General features: G+C 40.2%; 1 protein-coding gene across 2 annotated transcripts in view; it reads right to left on the bottom strand.

The window, feature by feature from the left end:
* Positions 1–12,686, bottom strand: part of LOC135168705 (LIM domain-binding protein 2) — a 41,659-nt gene extending 28,973 nt beyond the window's left edge. For both annotated transcript variants that reach the window (XM_064133156.1, XM_064133157.1), the window contains exons 1-2: positions 11,971–12,686; positions 11,088–11,745 (exon numbers count right to left, since the gene is read on the bottom strand). In XM_064133156.1, the coding sequence (XP_063989226.1) occupies positions 11,088–11,745; positions 11,971–11,995 (683 nt within the window). In that variant the 5' untranslated portion in view covers positions 11,996–12,686. The remainder of the gene's footprint in view (positions 1–11,087; positions 11,746–11,970) is intronic.
* Positions 12,687–15,065: the final 2,379 nt, after the last annotated feature.

Here is a 15,065-nt window from a genome sequence, read left to right as displayed (position 1 = left end):
ATGATTGGAAATTGGAAAATATTCCATGATTCAGTTTGCAAAATTTTTCATATAAAAAGGGGTGAACTGTGGGTGCTGTTTGCAGATATTTTTGAGGAACTGAAAAGTGCCTGAAAGAGACGAGAATTCCAATTTTTAATATGGATTTAGATTGAAGGCACCTGTTCGCCTGAACCTCCCCCAAATTCAAATTTAATTCAGACGTTTGTGTGAAAAAAAAATAGTAGACAAAAGTAGTATAAAATTTAGAGATCTTTTTTACTCTGATGTGTCAACTCAAAGAGCTGCTCCGGCTATAAAAGAACCGTCACATTATCAAACCATTCACATCCCTCCTCACAGATGGTATTCTCAACCCCTGGAGGCGGCGACTATCGCCGAATGTCGATAATCTATTAATTTTCTAATTACACCAGAAAAATTCACGTGATGTCATTTGAAGTTTTCAAATATCCATGACCCCGCGGCCATTGAAAAAAAACCTGCTAAATCCATCAAATCGGAAAGACTAAAATCTCAAACATGCTGCGACTCGAGGGCCAATGATCATTCACCTACCCCCATGTCCGAAACAAGGGACGAAGACAGACAAATCGACAACTATCAATACATCGTTCCCATGCCCCCACCGTCACTCCCTCCAATTACAATTATTCCCCAAAATTAATGATTTAATTTCAATGAAATAATTTCATCCCCCAAAAAAAAAATCTTCCCCAGTATCTCGTGTAGAAGTGATCTATCGCTTTAAGTTAACAGAGGTTCTTTCGCAGCTACGCCGTTGCTACTCAGGATTCCAGTTTTCCCCACCACTTTGCCCTTTCCTCCAACTTCCCCCTTTAACGTCGCATCGTCGGGCTATGCCTCCCCTCTAAGGCCCTCCCAATCCCCCCCCCATTTCAAACAGTGGGGTAAAGGGAATGGCGTTGGATGGCGGGGGAGGGGGCGGTAGGGGGGAGGGGAACCTGTTCTCGAGCGTTCTTCCTCGTCCCCTTCGTTCTTTCGGTACTTTATTTTTATTTTTCTTTCTTCTCTCCTTCGTACCCTCTCTCCATGTATTTGTGACAAGAAACGAGTGAGAGGGCGCCATGATAGTAAAATACCAGATGAGTAACAAAGACAGGGTGAGAGAGGAAAAGAGGGAGATGTGCACGCGTTGCCATTGTTTGCCGCGTGTGTCTCTACGGCGTCTTCCCTCTCCACCCTCCCCTTTCCAACGGAGGTGAACTCCACTTGTTTTGTCCCCATCACCATCCCCTCCACGACTTATAGGTCCAATCGCTCCTTTTTTTTTTTTGTTCGACTTTTTATTTCTCCCGGCTTTGATTTTTTTTTTCTTTTCACTGCGTGCTCTGTCCTGTTCTTGTCTTCTCCCTCTCCCTCCCCCCCCCCTTCGCGCGCCCTCCTGGAGAAAAAACAACTCTGGAGGTGAGAGAGAGGCTCATCTCCACCGAAGAATTCCTCCCTATGAACCCACACACAGGTGCACCTAGAGGATTTGACTGTTAATTTCTCATTTTCGAAACTGTTTCAAGTTTTGGTCACTGGGTTCATCATCATCTTCTGGGTGAATGATGGAATGATTTTGATTGGTGTTTTGTGGGGAACGGTCCAATGGGTGTGAGGTACAAATACAGAGATTTTTACCCTACGAGGGGTAAAAACAATGACACAAGCGTGACTTGACGGTGGGTTGTATTTGTGTGAGGCTGAACGAGTTGTTTGGCGCCAATGGACGGGAGAGAAGTCCGCGACAAGCCGGGTTTTTCCGTGAAATACGAGGGAGAAGGAAGTTAGTGAAGGACTTGGAAGATATGAGGGGAAAAAGAGGAGTGAGGTGACGAGCCTATATTTCTAATGCTTTTCTGCAACTTTTGATGGACTGAGTCTTGAATTGACTTTTTATTTTTGAAAATTTTCGGTTGGATTTGGGATTTTTTCTTGTTGAATAAGACAGAGGGGATAAGCCTATATTTAGAGATATGTTCAATTTTTCTTGAAGTAGTGAATCGATTTTTCGTATTTTTAGAAATTTTTGGGAGATGGATTTTTCAGTAGAATAAGACAGCTGTGATCAGTCTTGATTAGAGAATATTCTTGTCTTCAGTGTAACGTAGAGGTGATTTTTTAATATTCCGGTTCGGATGTCTTCAGTAGAATAAGACAGTAATGATCAGCCTAGATTCAAAAATATTTTCCAATTTTATTTGTAACTTTGAATTGATTTTTTTCAACTTTTGAATGGACCTTTTTGTTCTTATGAATTTCCATTTAGCCACATTTTTTCACCTCACGCCACGTCTTTCCTCTCTCCCTTTTGTTTTACGCACTTTCTTTTATTTGTTCACATTGGTTTGGACGAGGTTTCTTGGGCTATTATTCTACCGGTTTGCCGAGTGTAGGTATTTTTTATTCGCCTTTTTGCTTCGCATATGTATTTCGCCCTTCGACAGCTCTTGCGCGCCAATTCCCCCGCCCGATTTTTTTCACGGACAGGCTCACGAACATCTCAGCAGATCGTACATATCCTATGCAATTCCGTCAATACCAAAATACCAATTAATTAAATTATCCAACCCCCAATCATGTTCCTAAGAGGGTGCGATAAATATTCAATTATTCAAAATTGAAGCCGTGAAAAACTCGCGGAATGTGGTGCGGAAAATTAAGACGAAAATTTTTCACCAGCGCATCCTAAAACCCTTTATGACGCGCAATGAATGAAAACGTTACGGAAAAATCGATAATAATGTAGCATCGCTTTCGGCCTTCGTAATAAAAATGCATAAAGTCTAATTCAGGAAGATCAAAGCACATCGTACCATCAAAGTCACGATAAAACGAGCGTACTCACATTTCATTAAAAAATAAATTTCAAATATAATTTACCGAGCGTTGGATGAAAGTGAAACGAGTCATCGAAAAAGATCCCTTTGACATTATGTGACTTATGCATTTCTTCTCGATTCTTTCGTTTTCCAATCAAGAGAACAACCCACGCATTGAATCATCCCGCCCTTTGAAAGAAACAATCGGATTTTCATACTATTTATACCCCAGAACAATTAAAATTTTTTTCAATTTCAGGGAATAGAAATTCCCAAGACACATCAACGTGACGTCAAATAAAAAATCGTCCTTTAAAACAAAAAAATATTTGATTTTCCAGCCCCAAAAATCCATAAACTTTTCATGAAAATGAAACGATAAAAAATTCTTAAAAATCAGTAAAAAAAAAAAATTGAACCAGAAATGTTCGAGTGTCTCGCATTCCCTCAATCAATCCGCCCCCTCAACCCCCTATTTTACCATTTCAATGTTATAAATAATTCCGTACGACTGAGCTACAAGAGAAAGGGATGAAATACTACAGATCGCAATGAGGGTTTCCCCTTTAACTGGTGGATTGAATTTTTCCTCGACGCAGAACTCATGGCACTGAGCGCGCAAGCTCTCACCCACCCCCCCCTCCCCCTACCACAAACCCCTTGAATCCACCCGCCTACGCCCGGCAAACTACCCCCCCCCCCCCCCCCTCCTCCCCCATTCCACCACTTTCCCGGAGGACAATACTTCCACCCCCGAAGTCCAGGGTTGCCCCTGGCAACTAGTCGTTCCCCAGGGTAAAAATATCTCACCCCAAGCGCAATGGAATTGTCCTGTGATGTGGAGATGGTGAAAAAAAAAAAGCAAAGAATGGAAGAGAAAAAGAAATTAAAAAAAAAAAAAATAACCGAGACCAAGAAATGAAGAGAGAAAAAGAAGGGAAAAAAGTGCAGTTAAAAAAAAAAAAGAAAATACAAGTAGAGGAAAATTCGAGGTGAATGAGTGAGAGGAAAGGTATAAAGGAGAATGGGGAGTTGAATTAGAGGTGAAATGTTTGTCTAACCTGTACGAAGATCCTCCACTTCGCTACTAACTATTTTTTATTTAACCCTAGTTTGGTCATTCGCTGGGATACGATGAGTTTGGTCACCACCGCGGGAAAATGCCGACGATGTTATTTCAACAAAAACGTTGCCAAATGGACTCTACAAGGTCTAAGTGCGTGGAATGAGTATCCGGCAACGTTGCATTTAAGGTACTTCCATTTAGAACGAGAAAAAATCATTCTTGTCTCGGTAATAATTTGTTTTCTTCATTAATTTTTAAAATTATGGGTTTCTGGGAGCGCTATAACTTTTCAAACACTTCAACCGGAGAAGTTAAATTTTTTTTCGAAATTTTCCTAATCAGTATTTGATAGTAATTAAAGAAACGCGACGCGTGGCGGTGCCCCCTAAGGGGATGACCAATCTACACGTAATGTCTAGTTAATATCTTCGAATCTAAGGGAGATGGCGGAATTTTTGTTATTACATTTGTTGTAGAACTCGATTCGCTCTATAAAAAAGATTATAACAATAATTTTGATATCTTCGATAGATTCTGAGATATCGATAAAAAACTGGTCAATAGTCACAAGTGATTTATCTCGTTTTATCACATCGCTACTGAATTCAAGGGAGTCATGACAAAGTTGTGTCGTGGGGATGGGAAAGGTTATTTTGCGCGTGTAGTGGAGAATTAGTGAATGGCATGTCAGTCAAGTGAGTACCACCATGCAAAAATCCTCACTCGTGGATATAACATGACTGTAAACAACTTGTTCTGATAATCCCCTGTATGTCAATTAAACAACTGGTGTAGGTCACGGCATAAGTTAAAAACAACAAAAATTTACAAATTATCGTCAATGAAGCTAATTGAATAATTAATTTGTTGAGCTCTACACGATAGCCAGATGATGCCAATTTAAGTTTGAACTTGATTAATTTCAGGTTGACCTTCAATTGAAAGTAATGTGAGGATTATTACAGCTCCTGTAATATCCCATATGCATTATCCCATATGCATTATCCCCTCGGCTAATTACTCCATCAAATCTTAGACACAAACCACAAATAATTTGATAAATTTCTATTCATTTTACAGACGAATAAAAATTTCCATCGTCAGTTCCAATTTTTTTTCCGATCAGCTCAGGTCACTCTCTTTATCTACATCCGAATTTGTTTAAAAAAAAAATTCCCCAGGTAATTGACATAATTTAAACTCAATGATAACCACATCAACATGACTTAACTGTCCAAATCCTTGGTATTAAAAAAATAAACATTCATTCGGTTAAAAAAAAATTGTATCTCCCCCAAATATCAATTGACGATACATTGGCCAGTGTATGCATATTTACGCGAGTTATGTGTCAAATAGGAATACATATACAGTCCAATATAGGGCTAATACATAAACGTAACTAGTATTCCAATACACCGAGAGCATTGATACATCCAAAGTCCGCTTCGATCGTACCCTATGTATACACCACTCGCTTTCTCCTCCCTCAAATATCCTCATGGCCCATCTCAGTGCATATAAAACAGTAGATACTGTGCATATGGACAAAACACATCTATACAAAGACCAAAGAACTTGAAATACGGTACAGGTAATATCGACTTCTCTGTCCCTGTAACACACCTTCCCTCTCTTTCACATACAAATTCCTATATCTATCTGCATGTACAATACGTAGATATAGGCAGGTTGGATCTGCTTATATACTATACAGATACTATAGATACATGGCTTTCCCAGGGTCGAATGATCAGCTATAAACTGCGACTCAGCAGAAATAGTATTGTCCAAAGCGAGAAGAGGAAAAACCGTTGCTCTTCGTTTCACTCCTTTCCAACTTCTTCTCCACATTTTTCCGCACCAACTTTTGATTTTTTACCAAAATTTTCAGAAGACAAATGTCACGGTAAATGAACATGAAATTAAACGATGATTGTTCCAAACTTCAATGACATTTTTTATGATAACGTAGGATTAACAGTCACATCCAGACGTAACATCCAAATACCAAAGTGAAACGAAAATTTACTTCATTTATTATTCCAGTTCGTGTGTATAGTAATGTAAATACTCTATAAATTATTTGCACAAAGTTCTGGTGATACGACGAAGGAGAATAGCGATGCAACAGGCTACTCTAGTTTTCTGGCTATTCGGAAGAAATATGAAGTGAGATGAGTAGAAAATTTTCCACCAGTGATGAATATCGAGATAATTTATTTTCATCAAATTGATGTTAAAGATCTTGGTAAAGGACCAACCTCCTGGATACCATTAATCCCCTGGTTTTTCACGTTATCTATCAATCCATTATTCCTTCAAGTTTCTTATTCTGAGAAATCGAAAGAATGCCAAAGAAAAACACCAGCATCATATGGTCATTTGTGTAGATAAATGAACATTCGATTGCTGGAGTTATTTTTCTAAAAGATGAATAGCGATGGACTACTGCCAACACAATCACATATCACGGGTTCATGGGAATTTTTCACTTCATTCCTAACCACCACCGACGACTCACGAATAATAAATAATAAATATAACATTGATAAACATCATCGAAACGTTTTCCTTGATGATCTTGATGCCTATCTTATGGATCGATTGCTAGGAAATCGTTAAATTGAATCAATGAACTCACGTCAGTTGGAATAATTTGACAAACAACTGTTTACAATATTTTACTGATCACAATGAATCAAGAATTTCATGGTGTTGTAGGTAAAAAGTTAGCAGTCAGATTTTTCAATGAGGACATTGTTCTAGACTATTGTAGTGACCTCAAGAGTTAAGATTAACACCGATAGGGCAATAACACCTCTGATAAATCCCTGGTATGACGAATTAAGATATCGTAATCTCCACAGAACATACGAGCATACGTTGGAAAAAGTTCACCAGCAATTTTATTCAATAATTTTGTGGATTAAACAGCAGTTGATGTAGGATTATTATTATTATTATTATTATTTGCAAAAGGAGGACATTCTGTTGATAGTTCCCTCAAACATTCAAAGGAGAAGTAACCGCCACAGGTGGTCGGCTCGTGGACCGATCTCACACTAGTGTTATGCTACTTCATTGAGAAGAGAAGGTCCTGACTTGACCGAGATCACTTCAAGCCACTTTGACAGTTTCCAAGTTTCAATCCGTTAATTAAATGTCATTGACCAATGAAACTAACCCAGTTACTTTGATGCAGACATGTCTACCAGTTTGATAAGTAACACTCACAGAAGAACTACAATAAAATCGAAAATTTTAAGCATTTTAATTTTGAAAATCAATGACGTACGTTGAAAATACCATCAGACTAGGGAAATAGAAATAATCATTTGAAAAAATAAATTTTTGTCTAGAGGAATTGGTCTTCTGAACATCTGGGTCATCACTGTGATCTCTGGAAGACACTTCTGGAGATGTCTGGAGGATATTCTAAAGACAAATATTTTTCTACCCGAGGAATTTTCGAAAAATCTCGTACTCAAACTTTGTCGGCGAAGATTCAGTAGCTATCAGTCAAAAATTTGCCCGATAATTAGAATTTTCCATTCAGCTAACGATGCAGTCTTCCTTCCTCTTCAAAAACTTCCTCAAAGATCAATGAAACGTGATTTTCCTCATCAAGTTGTTTCTTGACCATTTAATTCTTTATCGTGAGCAGCCGTACGAGCAAATCAAGTTGAAAGGGGGGCAGTTGGAAGAGGCGTAGGAGGCCAGTCCCTCCTTTCTCTCCCCTCACCACCTTGGTGCCTTGAGGGTAGTGGAAAGACGACGTGTCGTCTCTCTCACTCTCACTCTCAGGCGTGGCAACGACGCTCACTTGTTGCTCGCTCGACTAATTGCCAAGTAATTGGCCCCATACCCCCTAGTCCCGTATAAAGTTTGCTTCATTGTCTTTAATAACGCCATGACCCCCAAGCGCTAATGGCTCGCGACGCATTCATCGCTCACGACAGTGACTCAAAGGGCTATTTCATCTTCTTACATCGCATCATCGAGACACGAAAATCTGTTGCATTTTCATGAACAAGATCAGCTCATTGTCCAACGGTAAAAGTCACAATTGAGAATTTTAAAGAATTGGTTGTTAATAGTAACTAATTTGTTCGGTCAATGGGCACAAACATCTTACTGATGACAAACCAATCACACTGACTGTCCCTAGGAAATTCATATATTCGTTTCATCCGTTCAGTCATCACATTTTTCCCTTTTCCCGTGTCAGCCTTAATTAACTATTCGTCCCTAATTGTTCGGGACAATTCGATTGTACTCCCATTGATTTTTTCATTGGCCCTCGAACATTTCGATAACAATTGAAAATGTGATATTGGTGCGAGTAATATGCTGAGTCAAGAAAACGACGGATTGAAGTAACAAAATCAGCGGAACTGAAAAGTCAATGGAGGAGGGGATAATTCCTGAGCTAAATATCGGTAAAAATCAATACTATCTTCTTCCGGGAAGCACCCACACATCGGTATGTACATTCGTAACATCATGACTGAACTAAATAATCGAGAATGGAAGTGAATTTTTCCTTTTTGCCTTATGAAAAAAAAATCCTGTATCATCGTTATCATGTGTTAGTACACAGTGATTACATATAGATTGTAAATCGACCCGAGTTCTGCCGAGTTTACAAAAGAGAAATATTCTATTAAAATTATGCGCAATAATTTTTATCGAATTCGCAATATTTCTACATTTCATTCCGTAAAATTTTTCAATCATCGAAGAAAAATTCCCAACTGCTTTCGAAAGCTTGTGGAGCTTCAATAAAAAATTACGTGACGCTACTGTAAAATTTTTTATCCCCACATTTCACTCCGGATTTTCGAAAAAGGTACGTCATTTTTATTGAATATTCCCCTCCCTCCAATCCCACCAATTATTTTTTTTGCAAATTTCTTCCTCCACATGTTATCGATTTTTCTCGAAAAAATTTTGGAATCGTTTGAGTTCTTAATTACCCAGAGAATCGAGTTGAAAATCTGTTCCCCAATTTCTCCATTTTTTAATAAAAAATTGAACAGGCAAAACTGGTTGATAAAGAAGGAATTCCGTTCGTGTCCCGAACGCTAGTGTCGACAGTTGATCACGTTGATCATCAAGCAGGCTGATATGACGCACCATCCTGATGATAACGGGCATCCTCAGGGTAAGTAGATCTCCACCAGAAGATAGACCATGAGTCATTATTTCCTTCAGGTAGAAATGGGGAATTTTTCTAACAGCGAAACAGCGAAATATTCTAAGCAGCAGTAAAATTAGGAGCATGTAAATTCTTTGGGGGGGTGGGAGGTCCATTAATGTTCGAACGTCGTCTCCTTCAGCTTCACGTGGAAGTGGTAGTGTGAACAGAGGTGGCAGACGCGCATTGCGAACTTGGTGTACCTCAAGCGTATCATACTCATGGGGACACCGAAAGGGGAGTACTCTTTCCACCCAAAGGAGATGACGGAGAAACGGGGGTGAGACAGTTTCATGTAGTTCTCACTCTGAATCATGTTCTTATTTTCCAAAAAGGTCCTTCGTAGGGCACAATATATGACACAATATATTTAATCGACCTGTGAAGGTTTATTTCGACCCCCCAGAAGTCAATAAACCCCTCAGAACTGAAAAAAATACCGAAATAATTTTTCTTCACCAGCAACGAAACTTCAAATCTTCGATATTATCTCAGGGAAAATCGACATTCGCAAAAATCGATTTTTTTCTCTAAGTGAAGAACTGTTCAGCGTGCAATAAATCCTATTCGAGCGCAGATAAAAAAACTAGACCACTCCTTCCCCTCCCCCTTCCCCCTGTTCGTTATCGAACAATTAAAGAAAAATATATTCTATTGCATTTTAAGACTTTTTAGATTATGCAATTTCGAAAAAAAAATTGAGGAGAATCATAATGCTCCCATTCAGGTGGAAAAATAGGTGTTTAGAATTTAGGAAGGAGAACAATCAATAAACAAGAATACTCAATTATTGAATGAAAAAGATGGATGGAACGTTAACAGAAAAATGAGAACCACGTTACTTCCCCTACTTTGCGGGCCGCTCGTAACACGGGGTGACTATAAGAGCGTTTTGGAGAGGTGGCGGTGAGGGAGGGTATAAGGGGGGGGAAAAGAGATGAGTTGCGTACAAACTCGTACAAAAGTCGCATGACAAGCCTACCCTTCGTCTCCATCAGCTCTCCTCGCATTACGTTTGATATCTCGACTGTACAACCATCTCAAAAAGTTTCTCGCGCCAAAAACAAATACAAGTTGGGTCAGAATATCGGTATCACATACTTGTTCACATCAAATTCACGAGTCTACATCTGTTACCTTTTTTTTTTAAAGTCAAACATTGAGATTTGTAAACACAAAATGCATGTCAGTATTTACATGGATAAACTATCAAGTTCTTGGTGATTATTGATTCGCGAGGAGGTTTTAAAATTTAAGAGAGAAAATAAGGGGAAATTTCACATGAAAGAGTGCCTTGGTTTCACTCATGCAATTCGAGAATTCCGAGGCAGTTCAGATTATCAGTGAGAGACTGCTTGACCAGGATGCACCAGCAATAAATAAATGTGGCTACCACTAAACTCTAACTGATAGCGGGCAGCTCTTGGAAAATGTTTTACGTATCGTGGAATTCCAGTGAGCCTGTTATCGCAAAAATATCTGGAGCTCTTTCTCGGTATTGAGCCACGTACAGAAAATATTATTTGCTTAATTATTGAGTCAATGATCCAGTTGAGGGAAATTAGCTAGTCGATCATGAAATTTTCGAGCAGAATTACGTTGGGAAAAATTGTACCTCGTGATCATCTTGTTCGTGTATTAAAAAGTTGAAACAGATGGATTCTTCAATTTAACTAATTGGATGGGAGGGTAAAGCAAAATGAGACGTTTTAAATCAAATTAAAAAAATGTGACATTAACAAAATTAATAAATGCATCAACTTGAAATCGATTTATCTGTTCAAATGGGATTAGACTAATCACACAATTCGATAAGTCAATTATTAGGAGTTATTTTTCTTTTGATCTATGATAAATCTCTTGAAAAATTTTTAACTGCCCATTTTACCCCAGCCTCGCGTACTCAGGAAGCCATGGAAATTTTTTGCATTAAGTGAGCAGTACTATTCACCCATCTGTTTCACAGAAGAATAATAAATAGTTTTAAACATACCCCTGATCCAATCTATCAACAGGTCCTCCAGGTCCCATCATAGGATGTCCAGGTCCCATTGGTCCAGACATGGGATGTCCTCCTCCACCTCCAAAAGGGCTTCCCGGTGGCATTCCATACTGTGGACCCCCAAAAGGTTGTCCAGGAGAGGGAAAATGAGGATTCCCAGCTCCAGGAGGCACAAAAGGTGGCCCCGAAGAGCCAGGCCTCCCAACAAATTGGGGAGGGCCACTCGATGGTGATCCAAAGGGACTGGGCCCTGGCCCATTGTAAGGGGGCCCTGTATTATTCGGTGGTGGTGGAAAACCACTCTGATTCTGGGGTGGACCAGGCCCAGGTGTTGATGAGCCACTTGGTGCTGGTGAGGCTGTGTACTGAGGTGTTGCTGAGCCCGGAGGTGGTCCCTGATAAGGTGGGGCACTTGCCGGGCTACCAGCACCACCGGGAAAGGGTGAAGGCCCCTGAAAGCCACCGGCATTGCTTGGAGGGCCGCCAGCACTGTTGTAAGGGCCACCACCAGGTCCACCACCTTGGCCAACGGAATTTGGCGTAAATGGAGACGCCTCCGAGCCTGGCGGTGGACCCTTCCATGACGCTGGGGTACCTGGATCCTCCAGTGTGGTTGTAGCTGCTAGTGGAGTATTCAAGCGGCTACAGCCTTCAAGCAAAAAAATTATCGTGTCATTGGGGGGTCAACAGGGGAACATCGACGAGAAAAAAATATTAGTTGAGCAATGTCGTGGAACTTGACGCTAGGAGAGGTTATAATTTTGTTTTCAGTAAACAAGGGGCCTCCAGACATATGACGACATCTTTACTTTGTGGATATAATTCATAGGACAGCTCAGGAATAGAATGAAGTGTGAAAATTTATGAAAATTACCATTATTAGTTCCATTGGCCTTCATCGTTTTTTTTTCACAAAAAAAATCCTCACTCCACCTCACCCATCGCGCAGCCCCAAAAAAAACCAATCACTCATAAATTTCACCTTTTTTTTAAAAACTTTTGCACTGATGAAAAATTATTGAAAATGAAAGAAAAAACACTGTAATGTGGAAGCAAAAAAATTAATCGACAAAACTTGGGGCACAATATTCAATTTTTGAACTTGCAAAACTTTTGTTTCCCCGTAATCACTCCAAGATGCCACACTCAGGTTATGTACCGGCGACCTAACCTAGAAAAGTCCCTGTAAACGCGTTAACGCGAGTCCCACAACCACACAATATTTTCTCGTATTATTTTCAACTTTTTATTACACTCTTCATCCCAGCGAATAATCTTACTTGGCCTATAACGGGCTTCTTCATTTTTTCTTCATCCTGGTATCACAAAAACTCACAATTTCAGTCGTCAACAATTCGGAATAAATTGTGTACATCAACGCCGGCATTTTTCACAATTATTTCGATGCTGTAAGAGTATTGATGAACTTGAATCACTTTTTTCACCTCCGTTTATAGTCCAGAAGCATACACACCCCCCATTCCATTTATTTTTGCATCGGATTGGACCGTGGAAAGTAAAACAATTTTTTTTTCCACCTTTTTCACGATATCACACAAACACCACAAATGATCCGCTTCACAGTGTGGGAGAGAGATGGAGGTTGTACAACGGGAGTCAAAGGACTGCTTTTTTTCAGGTGCGTCTGAGGCAAATGGCGGTGCCCCAACTTTTCTCTTTTATGAAAATAACTGACTTTAAAAGGTGAAACTTTACAATTTCTTTTTTTTCGTTACAAAAATATTGAAAGTTTATTCTACACTATTCTCACACGCGAGGCTCACAAAAGGAGCATTTTTATCGCAAATCCAACGGTCCATTCAATTTATTTGTCAGACAAAAATCCTTTAAAAATCCACTCAGACTTTTCCCGTGGTGAAAAAAAAATTCTAAGTGCATTGAGATGACCTTGAGGGTCACCGGTAGGTCCTTTATTTCGAAGACTTCGGGTCACACGATGCAGCAGCTACTGCTTCAATTATTCGTTCCCCCCAATTCTCCCATCAGACACTTTCTCAATTTTTTTGGATAAAAAAAAATCTCAATTTTTTATACGTAAAGGGTGATTTTCTTACGAATGTTATATTTTATCCCGTCATAACCAAATGAGTAGTTTGCAGTCCACGTAGACATAAACTCCTTTTACGTGACGAGCAGTCACGTAGCGCCATTAATTCGTCCCTTCACCGTACGGGCCCCCAACGGCGTACGGCCATCTGGCCGCCATTACGCTCGGAGCTCCGAGGTTTCGCGTGCCCATAACGTAAATATTTTCCTCTCTAAATATGTGCCTTTTGTAATTACACATAAGAGGGAATTTCGTGCAAGAACCGAACCATTTCGTTAAAAAGTTTGAGTGAAGTGCCAATTTTAATTGAAGTTAACGAAATATTCAGTCTCCGGGTGGACATGCCCCCTCTGCTTGGATTCCCTCGTCTTTCATTGCTGATAAAATAATGTAGTGCCATCCGCCATTTTAAGGAACAAAATGGCCTGACGAATGTGACGCTACATCACGAGCTGATGGCGAGATCAAAAAATCCTTCAACTGCCTTGAGCATACGATATTTTATACGTCGAGGACTGGACACCGCCAGGTTTCCGAAGAAAGCGAGGTAAGGGGCACAAATTAAGTATCAAGTGCATAGAAATATCCTCGAGAATCACTGATAACTCATGAATTCAGTGGAATCCTGCCACAAAAATCTGCAACATCTCCCTCACAAAAGAAAAAACAGACAAGTACAATACTCGCATTTTACAGCCCAAAACATCACGTTTATCGTGTGATGGCTTCCAAACGCAAGCAGTGATCGTCCTGCTCTGAAGGACGCTAAGAAGTGAGCCTGCGAAAGCTACAAAAGAAGTGGGACAGCTGAGGCCGAAGTTGAAGCAACCGTCGAGCCATCCTCGTGAATGTGCATCTCAGTGCTGGTATTCTGCATCTCTCAAGGGTCTTCACCGGTGAGTTTTTAATGCACTAACAAAAGCTACAAAAAAATGCCGACGTTTTTCATCGATTGGTTCATACCTCACGATCGATAACTGCATGAGTGCGAAATGCATCTCCCAAAAAAGGACAAGAGGTGAGACATGTCAAGGGGAGTCGCCTACAGGGATCACATGAACAAATTGAGATTTCCCTCAGTAAAATTTGTCAACTGCTTGATAAAATTTATTCATCAATTTGAGAAAAATTGTCCAAGGGACAGGTCATGAATTTCAGGAAGATCTCGTTTTTTTTCTGTGCACATTTCGGAAGTTTGGTGCCATAAAAATCAAGAAATTATTTGTGCTGTAATTAGAAGAGTCAGTTTAGTCATGTGATCCCTCTGAGGAACGGTCTTGATGATTCAATTCGCCATTTGTCCAATGACATTGGATGTCGGGAAGAACAAAGTTCATCAAACGCAGGTGAAACATCCGAAGTTGTGCGCGTGACGCGTTAGTCAACTATGTACGGCACTGTCAAAGTCTCTGGCGTATGTATAAAACGTCAGAGACGCCGCAGGGATAAAGAGGTATTTTCACAGTGGGGAGGGGGTGAGAGAGACAGACAGAGGTGGCACCCCTAGCCTGTATCTGTGTGTGTGTGTCAGTTACGCTTTCACCGTCACTCCTGCACGAGCCCTTTTTTTTCCTTTCTTCTCTAGTTTGGGTGAAAAAAATGAAAAATACTGAAAATGAGACACACTGCGCCGTCTCGTGGTTGATGAGGGGGTTAATTTTTTTCCAGAGTTGGTAAAAAAGAGGTGGAGATGTGCCCTTATGATGGCTGGAGCACTGCCACGGCCCTTTTTCGAAATTCTGAAGGGAAAGGGGGAATGTCTCATTGGGGCGGGTTTCGACGATTATTTTTTTAATATGATCGCAGGGGGTGAGAGCGGGGCTAGGGTCCCAGTGGTTGACAGTAGTGTCACCCTAAAAATCAATAAGATTCAGCCACGGCCCTTTTCACCCCACTCTTTT

This window comes from Diachasmimorpha longicaudata, chromosome 13 (genome assembly GCF_034640455.1).
Source record: "Diachasmimorpha longicaudata isolate KC_UGA_2023 chromosome 13, iyDiaLong2, whole genome shotgun sequence".
NCBI classification, from domain to species: Eukaryota; Metazoa; Arthropoda; class Insecta; order Hymenoptera; family Braconidae; genus Diachasmimorpha; species Diachasmimorpha longicaudata.
This window is presented reverse-complemented; position numbering and strand designations above follow the sequence as displayed.